The sequence below is a fragment of the Cyprinodon variegatus genome, unplaced genomic scaffold, assembly GCF_000732505.1.
Source record: "Cyprinodon variegatus isolate N-32 unplaced genomic scaffold, C_variegatus-1.0 Scaffold1250, whole genome shotgun sequence".
NCBI classification, from domain to species: domain Eukaryota; kingdom Metazoa; phylum Chordata; class Actinopteri; order Cyprinodontiformes; family Cyprinodontidae; genus Cyprinodon; species Cyprinodon variegatus.
This window is the reverse complement of record NW_015151703.1, coordinates 1-14,868: the sequence shown is the minus strand read 5'-3', so window position 1 is coordinate 14,868 and position 14,868 is coordinate 1. Positions and strand designations below refer to the sequence as shown.

Sequence of the window (14,868 nt, the reverse complement as noted above, 5' to 3'; positions counted from 1 at the left end):
AAAATATCCATATTTTTTGAAAGTTACAAAGGTAATATTGGTTTTCTAAGTGCCCTATAAAGGGTTTAGTTAAACACTATTAATTTATTGTGGGGAAAAAAATCAACATCCTGGTCGAATTTTACTGGGTAATTTAATTTATGTAACACTTAATCCAAATAAACATCACAAACTTTTTAGTAAGAATGAAATCGATAAGTAAAACTGTCTAAATAGGTGCATCTTTTGAGTAACCAGAATCTGGAGAATAGAGACGGAGAGGAGTGTGTTAGTAGAGGGTGCAACCTCTGCATAGCAGGTTTCTTCACGGAACCTCCCCGTCCTGCTCTGCTTGCTATCTGTGTTTGTTTGTCCTTTATCTTAAACTCTTCCTTTCAACCGGTCTGCCTCTGAAGCGTTATCACTGCTTATCTCCCTGAAGCGCCACTGTCTGCAGATCCAGGCCTTTTCTTCCCTTGAACTCTCTGAAGGCTATAAAAAAAAGAGCCAGACCTAATTTAGCCATTGATTCAGTGCGACAGAGCTTCAGTGAAGTTTATATGTCCCAATGAGTTCCAGTAAAGGAGGTGGTCTGGGATGGCCGCTGCGGTTTTGTTCTTTGTTTATATGATAATACTCCTACCTACCACTCAGGCTTTGTTCATGCATGTTAGTCAGGAATATGGGTCACGCTGCCATCTCTGTTTGAACACAGACTAAACTTGGCAGACTTCTTCAAATGCGGGAGCCAAACACCCCCTCCTTCCACCCAAACTCACTTTCATGTCTGTCATCATGTGATATCTGACACCTTATCTGTCTGTTCTGAGACTTTTCCCGGAAGTCATTCCTCCTGTCCTCCAATGTATGCTCCCTGAGCGTTCGCTGTATGTCAACAATCATCTCAAATTATCAGCTGCATGCCTGTGAGCTGCTGCATCTCCTCCACCTTAACTCCATAGAGAGGAGGCTGCTGGTGTTTCTCTCTCTCAGGATACAGCTGTCGCCACAGCTCTGTGCGTTTCTGGATGGCTTCTTTAGCTTGATGTTGGATCGTTGGACTGGTTTGTTTGGCCCATCTGCTGCTTTTCATCCCAGTTTCACACAGATGGAAAAAAATCTGTTGCCTCGTGGGGAAGATATTTAGAAGGCCGCTTGCTTATAAAGTAAGAAGTTGTTACAATCCGTGGTGCAATAAATCATGCAACACCTCTATACAACACTAGCAGATGTTGTACTGATGATTTATTGCTCTTTGCTGTATGCATTTGGCCATAAATCCCCAACATTTGTTGATACTACAAAAGGCGTCAAATCTCACTCATCCTATGCTGTCCAAAAGTATTCACACTCCTTGTACTCTTCCACATTTTTTCACCTTATGTCTAAAACTTTTGTGTGTTTTTCTGGGATTTTTAGGGTTTTCAATGTTGCTTTTTACCATTTGAAATATGAAAACCATGACAGGTGTTTCTCATGTTATACACCCTTTACTCTGATGCCCATAAATAAAAGCCGGTGTGACCAATTGCCCTCAGAAGTCACCTTATCAGTAAGTAACCCACCTGTTATTTCTATTGCTAGAAAAGCAGCTGTTCCGTGAGGGTCTCAGAGGTTTATTAGAGCACATCATAAAGACCAAGGAACAGAGCAGGAAGGTGAGGGAGAAAGCTCTGAATGCATTTAAAGCAAGGTTTGGTAATAAAACAATATCCCCAGCTGTGAAAAAAGGCCAACAGAATCAGTGTGTGTCATAAGAGTGACATAATTGGGTAGAAAAAGAGGAGATATGATCTAAAGAAGGAGAGCTGCAGTTATTGTCTCCGAGCCGACTGTCAATCACAATTCAAAGCATTATGAAGGCATTATCATGGCCAACCTGTGCATGATGCTTTTTCAATAGAATTGTAAAAAAATATATAGATATATTTGCAAAAAAAATAAATAAATAAACCTCTTCTTTAAAGAAAAAAAAAGCAGCTACAACAAAGCATCCATTCATTCATTTCTTCTGCTTTATCCGGGGCTGGGTCGCAGAGGCAGCAGTCTAAGCAGTGGAAAGGTTTATAAGACCTTAGTCTTTCCTGACTTCACTTAAAATAATTTACCCAATTTAAAAGGTAAGAGTGGAAAATTGACATTTGTTTGCTTTAAATTCAGTTTTACTGAGCTCAGACTTTTCTCAATAAAATTAAGACATCGATTTGATGTGAAAAGCTGGTAGAGACGGACCTAATAAGACCAGCAGCAGTAGCTGCATAAGCTGCTTCCAAAGGGTATTGGCTTGAGACTGAATTGTACAACAGACTTTATTAGAATTATGCAAAAATTATCTATCGTTTTTCTATAAATTTAAACCTATTGTAACCCTTGTGTTGGTTTATCACATAAAATACCAAAAATATTTACCAGAGAAATGTTGTGGCTTTAATGTTAATTTTATATTGGATAAGCTCAAACGTTATTGACTCTTTTGGTTTGTATTGTTTACTCTAACTTAGTTTCCCACTGGAGTTTACTAAAACCGTATTTTAAAATGAAATAGAATAGAAGAATAACATAATAGTGAGTAGTTAAAAGATAAATAAAATACTGTACTGTAAAGTATTTTTAACAATATAAACATTTGCACCTGGAGAATAAATGACTACTAATATAAAGCTATGGACATTTTTACAGTAATGAAATTTGAAAATGGCAACATCAGAGATGTGCAAAATGACAGCAGCATGTTATTTAACTGACTAAGATAGAAACTGTGCAAAATCTGCATGAATGTGAAAACTTATTGAGGTTATTGCGAAGAGTGGTGGTTATAGGGTCTTACAGCTGCTGGGAGGAAGGATCTGTGATAACGCACCCTGGTGCATTTAGGGTGCAGCAGTCTGTCACTGAAGGAGCTCTCCACTTCTGCAACAGCTTCATGCTCGGGGTGGGAGACATTATCCAACAGAGCTGTTAATTTAATTAGGATCCTATTGTTTCCCACCTCCTGCACTGATTCCAGAGGGCATCCAATCACAGAGCTGGCATCCAATCACAGAGCTGGCCTTCCTGATCAGCTTATCCAGCTAGAGTTAGTGCTCCAACAGACAGCTCCAAAAAAGATGGCTGATGCCAAAACAGAGTCATAGAAGTTCTTTAGGAGCGCCCCCTTTTATCCTTTTATTTTAAGTCATATTCAAGTTTCCTTGCTGTTTATTGCTTGCAAACAAAGGAAAATATGCATCTATATTATTTCTTTTCATGTTCTTTACATAACAAGTTGCTTTTCTGCAGTTAAAATGTTTGCTTCCTTTTATTAGAATAATCAATCAAACCTTGACATTATTCTTGTGCAGTTTAATCAGAACATTTCACTTCCTACTAGATGTTTATGCTTATCCCTCCAGTGTAAACTATAGTAATGAGCAGTTCCCTCTGGCAGTTGCTCAAACACCAAGAGGCATTGTAGTCGGAGCGACAAGAAAAGTTTATTATAAAATATTTGTGGTGCCATTTTATTCTTTTCATCTGATAAAAGGAACTTGATAAAAGGAATTGCTTTGTGTTCATTTTGCCAAAACTGCAGCCTTTGTCAGCATCCAAGTAAAAAGCTTTGCAGTAAGTAATTTGGTATGTAGCTGATGGATCTGTGCCGTTTCACTGCTCTGAGGCAGAGTAGACCTTCTCTTTGAAGTTCTGATGGCTGTATCGCTTTCAGATCCTCTTTTAACCCATTTTTCAAACGTTGCACTTTCAAAGTCTGAAGGGGAGAAAATGTTGATACCAGATTTGTACTTAGAAACTCATGGTTTAACAAATAGTCTATTATGGCTTGCATTGTAACGTCCTGGTACAGGCGCACAGCATCTTCTACCAAACGCAACCAAGGGCAAAAGTACTTTTTTTTTTTTTTTGAGCATCTTTCTTTCGATTTACCCAATGTTTTTGAAGAATGTTTGGATTTGGCAAATAAAGGCTTCTAAATGTGAGTCCTCTCTGTTAACCCATTGCTTTGTTGTTGCCATCCTGCCGACCCACTCAGGCGTTATTCTCTCTGTTCACCAGAGCTTAAAATGCTCTTTGTTCACAGCTAAAATGAGCCCATAGCATCACAGTTACTCCACCATGCAAGAGCCTTTTTTCAAGCCTACATTTTTTGTTTGACATCAGATTAAACTTCTGTTTTTAAATGGCTCAGCTGTAGGCTCACCCATAATAAAACACTTACAGCGACAAAAATATTGACAATTTCACTGTTCTTTTTTGAGAATCAGTGTTTTAAAAGCTACTTAATTTAATGTTTACATCTACTCCTTGGTGCTTCGTTGTTTTTATATCAGGCAAATGCCTTTTTTTCTCTTCTGTGAACTTGATTTATTTTTCTACCTTTTTTATGGGACAGCACTAGTGTATTACCCAATGACCTGTCATTTGGCTGAAAAACGTTTCACCATATAAGCCTTTCATATTGGCTCATAATGAGGATTACTGATTAGAATTTAGTTTTTACCTATTTAAATAAGGACAATGGAGGTCCAGGTTTATATTGTAACCTTAACCCGATTTAAACCCTTAACCTTTAAAAATAGGTCAGCTTTACCACCAACTTTGCTTAGTTTGGCAGTGAGAGGAAAGGCTAAATCCCTTCTTCTAACAGCATCACCCTCAATGCCAGGATTGAAGTTCAGTGGAGATGTTGAAGGTTTTATCAGACATACTTTATGTTGATATGATTATCGCGATATATAGCTATTTAACTGCCAGCCCTAACCTGTTAAGTATAACAACATATATAACAGCTTTATTGGCTTCAGGAGCTTTTATCTTTATACTAAAAGTCCTCTTTACTTGTGCAGACATGTCCTCGGATGTCTGTGTGAAAGGTGCACAGAAAAAAAGGTTTTACAACCACATGTGTGATGTCTCTAACAAGAGCGATTATTCATACTGAACTGTTTTATTTGTGAAACCGAGCCGATGAAACTCGCTAGGCAAAAGCTGACAGCTTCACACTGCTTAGAGCAACTAGTCGCAAAGACCCACAACATCTCAGCTGCTCTGTTGGTCTCACTAACTGGTGCTCTGTGAGGGAAGAAATGGTGAAAGGTGCCAAATTACAATGAAAGTGTGGAAAATGAACGTATTTTTCGTGAGAAATGTAGGGATGGGTATGCTTGAATATGAAGACTGAAAAAAATGTTGGACTTTGTAAGTATGCAGGACTCTTTAATTTGTTTGTGCGGACCTCATGCATCTTTTAGTGATGTTTTCATAGTCTGACCAAAGCTTTGTTGCAGTAAAAATCATATTTGGGCCTAGCAAGCTCTCCTGGTTTATGTTTGTGATGGTAGGAGAGAAAAGGCCGTTTTTTCTGGTATCCTTATTGTTATGATATGGTCAACTTTTTAACTTTTTTGTTTTATTTTTTGCTCCTTTTTCCTTGATACTCTTTATGCATTAATGTAACGTTGTTTGTTAGAGTTCTGCTTGTTTGACATCTAAAAAGTGTTGCTCTGACTACATATATTAGCAGTTTAGGATGTTAGCTCTTTTCTTTTGGCTATTTCCTGTCTGATGAAAACCACTGGCACTTTATCCTCTTATTACTTTTTTAAGGAATACTTAAGAAATTGACGGCATTAAAGGTTCCCATGTATTCTGAGTAATTTGTAAGCACATTAAACGTACAAAAAGAGCTTTTATTAATGATAGATTTTCTCATCAAGGAAAATGTATTATTTGCATGTCATCCTCTCGAGATCAGCTATTTTTAATATTGTACAAATCAAAAACTGTTTACTCTAAACTGCACACAACCCCTATTATCTAAATTTTAGATGTGGCTAAAAGGAGTAAATGAAGCCGAGACCGAACCTGTTTATAGGATCATGAAGTAAAAATAAGTTTTAAGAGAGCAGGAGAACACGGGTTGTTTTTCACATCTCCTGATCTAATTTCATCCACGACTGTGATGTTATCCGCTCAAACCAAAGCATCATGACTAGGAAAGTAAAAACCGTCCTCCATGTTGAGTCTGATGGTTTTACAACATAATAATTTACGCCAAGTCATTATTGTCTCAACATCACATTCTTCCACAAGGCTAAGTGGTTGCTGTGGCATATGCTTAATGAATGGAAAAAAGCTATAAAATGTTAACAGCTGCCCAGTCCTAATCCTCTTGTCATTTACTTTCCTCTATCTTTCTCCCTCTCCATTTTCTTTCTTTTTTTTAGTTCTGTCCATTCAGGCCATTTCATTCCAGTTCACCAAGGAGCCCAAGTCCCAGGATGCTTTGCACGGCCGCAGCGCCATGCTGCGCTGCGAAGTCAGCGATCCGGCCAACATCACGTACATTTGGTTTAAAGACGACAGCCGTCTGAAAAACACAGAGAGGCGCTTTCAAGAGGGGAGCAACCTTAAGTTCATCTCGGTGGATCGACAGCTGGACGCAGGAAACTTCAGCTGCCGGGCGTCAAATTCTGCTACTGGAGAACTTCTGTTGTCCACCACGGCCTCCTTCAATATTAAATGTGAGTTTTTATTCTTTTAATATTGAATGCATTTAAATGAGGGAAATCTCAAATTTTTTTTAATTTACATTCTGTCATGTCTCTATTAGCTGGAAAACCTCCAGCACAGTCATATTTGAAAGCAAGCAGCAATTCTAAAGCCTTGTCAGCAGTTTTTAATTGGATTAAGATCTTTACTTTGACTGGACCATTATAGCAAAGTAATTTAGACTCTTCAATTAAAGCTCTGGTAATACATTTAGTTTTGTTGTCCTTTTGGTGAGGGAACCTTCTCCGTTTAGTTTAATCCATCTTCTAACCAGCTTCCTGTTCAGAGAAAAGCATCCCGCTGCATGATCCTACCACTACTGTGTCTCACCATGGGAATGATGTGATCTCTTAAGCCGGGCATACACTGTGCGTTTTTTTTCAGTCGTTGTGAGCAGCAGATTTATGTTCGGCCCGTAGCTCTCATGCGATCTATCTGCTTACACTTCACGACTAAATAGCACGTTGGACTCGGCTCCGCAGTGAGATGGAGCTGCTCTGACTCATCTATCCGGAAGCCAAACAAAAATAAGAGGAATATTAAGCTCACTAGAGTGAAACGCGCTGCCTTGGAAATTTGTGCAATTTTGTGCTAAAAGCCCTAAAAAGAAAAAGCGACAACGTATTTGGAAAAATGAATTGGCTGTAACCAATATGGCTACTACGGTCTGTCAATTTTACAGACAGAACTACATTTCACTCATTGCATCAATGCCACGCTTCTGTGTTTACAGAAGAATCCTTTTATTCGCGCATGCTCACTGAGTGATTTACCCCAGACGGTCGGGAGAAAATTAAACGTTTGATTTTCATGTTTTTTGATTTACATGTTTGGAAAAAATATAACATGTTTAATTTTCTCCTGACCTCATGATTCCTGATGGGGAAGTGGTCGGGAGAGGCTGATCGCCGCTGTACACCCTGTACACTACACGACGCACGATCAGGCTGAAAGTCGGCCCGAACGAAAGATTCTCGCAAGACTGGAAAATCGCCCTGAAAATCGAACAGTGTACGCCGGGCTTTAGCTGTTTTTGTGTTTGTTTGTTTTTTTCTGTTAACCACAAATGGCTTTCTCCACGATGGCCAGAAATCAAAATGTTGATCTCATCTCATCTGAGCATTTACTTCCACACATTTTCCATTTCCTCTGCATCTCGTACGAAATGCATAGTTTTAATGTGACAAAATGTAAAAAAAAAAAAAAAAAAAAAACATAAGATATGGACATTTCTGTAACGTATTTAATGGCACCCAGGTCAGCCTTTAGTGTCTGGTTTAAAAAAAAAAAACTGAACAAAAGCCAGCATATTAGATGACGGATTTTATGAGTTGGAGGAATGTTTCCACCTTGTTGCTTTTTTTTCTTTCTGGCTCCTTTTCTCTACTGGAAACTAGATACATGCGCCACCAACCATGTGTTTCTCGTTGCTTGTGTTTTCCTCCCTGTTGTGTAACACTGTCTTTTCCCATATACTTTCAAAAGCCTTTTGTCGAGAACTCACTGGCGAGTGCAACTTACCTCCTGGCTATATAATTATTTAGATTTGGTTCATTACTGCCCCTTTCTGCTCAGGCTCTTTCACTCTGCTGCTTTGTAAACTTTTTGTCCCGTTTTAGACAGGAGACACAGCAGCCTCTTAATTTAGTTTAACCTCATAACTGAACATGAGTGGCTCTCCTTGTTTCAGAAGATGCCAGGGGAATTGAACCAGGCTCTCTGTGGGATAAATAACACAGAGCCTTCGGGTACCAGTTGGTGCTGAAAAGCCTTTTGTTTGTTTGAATCTTTGTAGAGATGGCAGCAAAAGGGGATAAAAAAATGAAAACAGGATGAAAAATGTCTCCATCTGGAACGTGTTCTCCTCTTTGGTTACATTCAGATGGTTTCAGGAGGTTTTCCTTTGCAGTGATGATACTTGTTCAAAGACTGATTAAAGAAACAGATGCGAGTCCAGACCTCCCTCTCTTCGCATACTGGAGACGAACTGAAAGATTTTTTTTTCTTTTCTTTTGTTCTTTTTGAAGACCATCTTTAAATGCTTAGTTTTACTCAAAGAGACCAGAGAGGAGTGTCAGGTTTTGAATTTGAAGATGGCTGCAGCCATGTCAGACCTGCAGATCATCCATTGTGTCAATAAATGTCAACTGACTCACTGCCAGTGATTAAAACCTTAAAGGAACAAGTTAGACAGGAAGTGCCAGTTCTTCTTCAGAATAAACTGCATTTGTCTGTAAGGTTGTTTAACATTATTCCCACATGTTTAAAAGAAGTCTTTTTTTTTTTAATAAAAGGTTTTTATTTAGTTTATATAAAATCAGCTGTTTATTTTGCTACATGCTAAAGTTTAGAAGATCAAAGTGTCATAACGGTTAAAAACCACTAGGAAAACTCTTAACCCCACTTTGTTAAATATGCTTTCTCTGAAGGCCTGTAGGATGGCAGAAAAAAAGAACTGCAATGCTGTTGCTGGAAATTATGACAAGAATATTGATTCTGACACTTTCTCTCTTCTCTTCCTTTTTAATCATCACTATGTCGCCACCGCTAAGTAAGCTTTAGCATTCTGTCTAATGAAGATTAAGTCACATGAAGCCAAAGTAATGATTTACAGTGCTGTATCCCTGTACATGTAATGACTTGTTTGCAACTTGAACATCTTGGCCAGGACATCCTTCTGAAACAGATTTCAAAATCACAACGGATTTCTTACCTGGAAAAATTAAAGTTATAAATAAACATTTGCTTGCGGATACATCAGGAATTTCAGCTGCCCAAAATAATATCGATCTTTTAGTTCCTAGTATTGATTAAAAAAACAAAAAACAAAAACATTTTTACCTAAAAACAATGAGGGAAAATGGGTTAAATCTCCACCACCACTCTGGCAGATAGCGCTGTGGAGCCCTTTTGCTGTGCGGCACGATGCCATATCTCTAGTTTAGGCAAACACTGTGGAAGATGTGGACTGATTCAACCCCCAATCAACATGGATACTAAAATATCTAAATGATCAATATCTTCTGAATATATACAGAACTTGTTTTTTTTATTTATACATTTAATTTGATAGCTGGAAAAAATATGGCAATATAGTGATTAGTGTTGCATCCGATACCGATACCAGTATCGGATGGGGCCCTGATACTGCCCTAAAATGGTGGTATCGGTATTGGCGAGTACCAACAAATAGGGCACGATACCATTTTGAGAGCCATAAGTTTATTCAACTATTGTCACACATTCCAGGTAGGCAATAAAAAGTTTTACTGGATTCACTTTGTATTAGAATTTTTCCTGCTTCACAAAGGTAGGCAGCAGCTTGACAAAGCCATGATGGCAATTATTTTATATTATTATGGTATCGGTATTGGCCGATACTGCACAGCCAGGTATCAGGTATCTGTATCGGGGCCAAAAAATGGCATCGGCGCAACACTAATAGTGATATTGCAATATAGTGATAATAGCGCATTGTGACCCGAATCGTTTGCAACACCCATGCCAATACTCACCCCTTGTCCTTTGTGAGTGGTATGTTCTAAACAGCAATATTGTGATGACCATTTCACAGTTCTTAAAAATGTGTGACCTGTCAAATGCAGAAAATCTCTTGAACTTTAAATAACATAAATTGTTTCTTTTTTTTTCTTTCTTAGAGATGAAACTTTGCCCAAATGTTTTGTAGCTTAAAAAAAAAAAACACTATCAAAATCTCTGCATGCAATTTATCCACAATGAATCATTAGGATATTTTTACAGCACAAATTTAACACCCTCAGGATATACAGTTGATGTTTGATCTCTAATGAGATTATGAAAAGATATTTGATATATTATTTAAAAAAAAATTAAATGCACACCCTGCTGATTTCAGGGTTTAAATAATAGATATCTCTTAATTGTCATTTTGTCCCCTAATCAGAGGCGTTCAAGATGAGAAGTGTTTCTTTATAGTTAGTTTTTTTTCATATAGTTTTATCCAACTTTAGAGTAACAATAAATGTTTCCTATATGTGTAAAAGCTCTCTAGTTTATCACTTTTAGATGTTTTACATCAACTTCCTGATTTTTGTCCCACTTAACACACTTCCAAACGTGAGTTAAGTGGGACAAAATGTAGTTTTTTGACAAGAGATCTTAGTTTTAACTGGACTTTCTGCAGGACACCTTTAATATGCTTACATTTAATAGAATAGGAAAAGTATACTTTAGCTTAAGATATTTAATTTTAAGATACGTCTGTTTCCACAAAGTAAAGAGCGGTTTTTCTCCAGCTCACAGTGATGTCACGCTTAGGAAATAGCTGAAATGTTATGCTAACTTCAGCGGGTTTGCTCTTTGTTTTTATATGACTTGTTGATCATTTCCATGCTGTTCTAATTGGTTTTGTGTTTATGGACAAAACTGACAGAAATTATACATTCCATTGTTTCATAAACATGACAATGAGAAAATTGATCAGCAACATTTTCAGCTGTTTGAATGCAGCGAGCAGAGAGGTTGAGATCACGCAGACGGGAAGCTATATTGGCCGTTCCAGTTTCTCTTTAACTCTCAATGTAATTTTAAAAGGTGAAAAAAAAGAGCAAATTTATATTTGTTATATCAGCAAATATTATATGCAAAGCCTGACCATCATTCTGAAATGAGGGCATGTTAAATTAAGATGAAGTGATTTGAAGAAATTGGCTTTTCAACCCAGCTTACATCCCATCACTATTCATACCATGAATAAGAAGTTAAAATTTAATCAGGGCCCTATTATAAAAATGCTTTGATTAGACGTGTGCAAAATTAATGTGAAGAATCGGTGCTAAATTTATAAAAGTACTGCTTTTTTTGGTTTGTAAAGAAAATGGTGTTCACTAATAGTTTTTTTTTGTAATTGTCAAGGTTTATAGAAGCATTCAGTGGCATTCGGTTAAAAATATCTAGATTTTTTTTTTTTCTGCAGATTCTTTTCAGCAATATCCTTTAACAAGCTTTATTAAAACTTGTTATTGATGACGGTTATCAGGCCTTTTCTTTTTGCTCTTACACATATATGAAAGGGAAGAAGATTTTTTCCCCCATATTACTGGAAAAATTCCCAATAAATTAAAATATTTGTTTTTTAAAAAATTGTTCTGGGTGTTCCAGGAAAAGATAAATTTGAAAGAATGTAGTAAAATACAGGAATCCCTTTTAAGCGAGTCATGTCTTTATGCTACAAGTTGCCATCATCTCTGTGGGAGGATCCAACCATGTTTTGACAGAGTGTGCCATATTTACACAACATGCATTAATCGGACGATGAAACCCTGTACAGCTTTAATGTTTGTCCCCCTTTGCTTTTCTCCTTCATGAGCATTCACTGATGCGTATGCAAGTTTGCGTGCATGGCAGTGAATGTAGGTTGTAAGGAGAGGTGGGGGTGCTCCGCCTGCACTGTATCTGGACCTGAAGCGCTGCCCATCCCCCACCGAGGAGTGAGAGTTAATTCATCTCCCCTTCATTGGTGGGTGGGCTATTCCTGGGGGTAGAAATGATCCCCCCCTCTGTTTTCTCTAATAGAGGTTTTAGCCCCCGTCCTCAACCCTTTTGTTCTGTTCGGTCACCGGCTCCTTTCTGTCAGAACCACATTAGTTGTTCCTCCAGGCAAAACTTTGCGTGCGTCTCTGACAGGATGCTGGCCAAAACTGAAATAATGTGAGCAATCAGATGCTTTTTTAGGTTCAAATCTGAAAGTGCATCCCTGTTTACACATGAGGGCATCTTCTTTGCTTTGGACACGCAGCAAATGTTCTTAACCTTAATTTTACAAGCAGAATCAACCATTGCAGCTCCACCTTTCCGCCTCCTATCAGACTTTATAGATCTTGATGATGGTTTTTACTCCCTGCATTCCCTCAGCTCTACATGAGGATTTCTGTCACACACAGCTGATAAAATCAGATCCTTCTGAACAGCTGGTTAAGATTACTCAGGCTGCGTTAATGTTTACAGTATAAGAACACACATATGGCTCTGTCAGTCAAATCCTCCCATTTCCTCTCAAGGTAACAACGTTCACACAGTGTTTTACTGTTGCAGAGACCCTTTGCCATGGCAACAAATCACCTCTTTGAATAAAAGTAGCCCTTATTCAACTGAATGCTGACCTATGAATGAGTGACGCATCGGCCTCACAGATATCCCATGTAGATGCCGCTTCCTGTTCTGCCTTCCAACATAATAATTATACACCCCTAATTATGGCGTTAGCAGGCAGGCCCGCTCCAACAGTTAGTCAAGCATTCTGAGAGGATTACAAGGATAAAAAAAAAAAAAAAGATTATGAAAGAGTACCTTCTGTTTGCAGATGACAGCTGAAGAAATTTGAGCTGTGAATGGAGCTTTGCTGGGGGTTGGAGGGATATGTGACATAAAGTGACCTGCAATGAAACAACGTTGGTGCCAAAATTGTTGAGACAAAATGAGACCTAGAGTGTAAAATGCCAATTGAATGTTAATCAGAAATTCTTAGAGGTGTTAAATGTGCTTTTTTTTGTTGAGAAGAGAAAGTTTTACAACTGGTTGGAAAGAATTTAATCTGTTGGATGAAGATTTAATCAGAAACTAGAAAAGAGGGCAAAGCTGATAGTGGGATGCTAAAAAGACACTTGGAGCTTTAATAGTAAAAAAAACGTCTTGCTGCAATAAGAATATACTCAAGAATTCATTTAATTCCTCCTTTCAATGGCAACTCACTCCTTCCAGTTAAATACCATGTGCTTCTTTACCCTGTCACAAAAAATCCTAGTAAATACGTACCAGTTTACAAGGCATAACGGGCTAGAAATACTTCTGCTGGGCACTCAATAGTTATTCTCAAGAGATCTTTTTCTTTCATCCAGTCTTTTTTTTCTTCAAATAATTTCTGCTTCCCACTGTCTTGTCTCTGATTCCCTTTCTCATCCCTCTTGCTTTCATTGCACCAATAACAGGCCTGTCTAAGTGTTTGGCCCCGGGTCCTAGTAGCAGAGTTATCCTCCTCCCTCTCAGAAAGTTGTCAAAGCTGTTGACCTTGGACAAGAAACACAACCAATTGCTATCTTGAAGCATTGTTATAATTTGAGTACATCTGCAGGCGTGTTTATGGGCAGAGCATCATTATCTGTGTATCACTCCCCACAAACACGTCTGTACACAAACCGCTCATCTCTCACACCTTAAACGACACATGTTGGAGAGCAGAGCGAGCGTGCTCACACCGTTACTGGGCATCTGCTTTGAGAAGGCTCTAATGAGCAGCGACTGGCTCAGTCACAGAGGTAAACAACAGGAATGGAGGCCTTGTTACCGTAGAGCCGGTTTGCTATGATACCTCAGGGTGCAGAGCTTTGCCAAGTTGGACTGTAATTCTTTCTGATAGGTCTTCCTCTAACGCCCCATCTGACCTCAGAGGGGAGCTTTTCCTTCCTCTCCTTTGCTGTCTCAGGTTGGCTCATGCCATGCATATTTCATAGATGATCCCAGCGTACCATCAAGCCACTGGCCGTAGGAATGAATCTGAACTCCAGTGGAATGTGATGCATAAAAACATGCTCAGTGTGCATGCACAAGAACTCTAACAGAGTCGTGATTATACAACACCACAGCATATAGAGTTGCCATTTTTCATGCTTCTACTTAAGGGCATAAATAACATTTAGCTACTGTCTGCACTTGCTGGAAGATGTAAATATTTGTACAGTAAGCGAAGCGCAGAGGGGGAAATCCAGCTAGGTGGGATTGTATTTTGTTTGGGACCAAAAGAGAAGACTTCTTTGTTGTTCAGTCTGCTTCACTCAGGCTTAAACATATAGATTATTTGCTTGCACTAAAAATTGTAATGTGATGGTCTTGCATATATTTTATTAAAGCGGTCCTTTGCAAAGGAGGTATTGCACATTGATATGCAGTTAGGCAATCAAACACTGTAATTTGGCATGCTATTGATACTGTTTGCATATTTTTGCAATCGTTAATTTTCAATTTCTTTATTATTTGCACATTAAAAGAAATAAAATAACTCAAATAACTTAAAAATATTGTGAAATTGTGTTTTATTTGAGTGCATTTCATGTTTAGATTGAAAAGCACAAGCGACCTTTTCATGTTAATAAATGGTTTCATGCCTTTTAATTATTTGGCAAATTTTACTCCCATGCTATCGAAAAGTGAGACATTTTAGTATTTTGAAAACTCTAAATGCAATTATATGTATTTGATAAATTGCCCATCTACAGTTTGAATTAATTGCATGTTTTTCTTAGATTTTAAAGTGAAAACAGATTCATTTGGTGGCTTACACATATTTAGAAAAGTATTTTTTTTTTT

The 14,868-nt window shown here is 38.1% G+C and overlaps 1 protein-coding gene across 1 annotated transcript in view; it reads left to right on the top strand.

Moving 5' to 3' along the window:
• The window catches only part of ptk7 (protein tyrosine kinase 7 (inactive)), a gene marked incomplete at its 3' end in the record, with an annotated part of 64,219 nt that extends 57,722 nt beyond the window's left edge, over positions 1-6,497 (top strand). The window contains exon 2 of the mRNA XM_015401695.1: positions 6,201-6,497. Coding sequence (XP_015257181.1) covers positions 6,201-6,497 — 297 coding nt within the window. The remainder of the gene's footprint in view (positions 1-6,200) is intronic.
• Between the last annotated feature and the right edge of the window lie 8,371 nt (positions 6,498-14,868).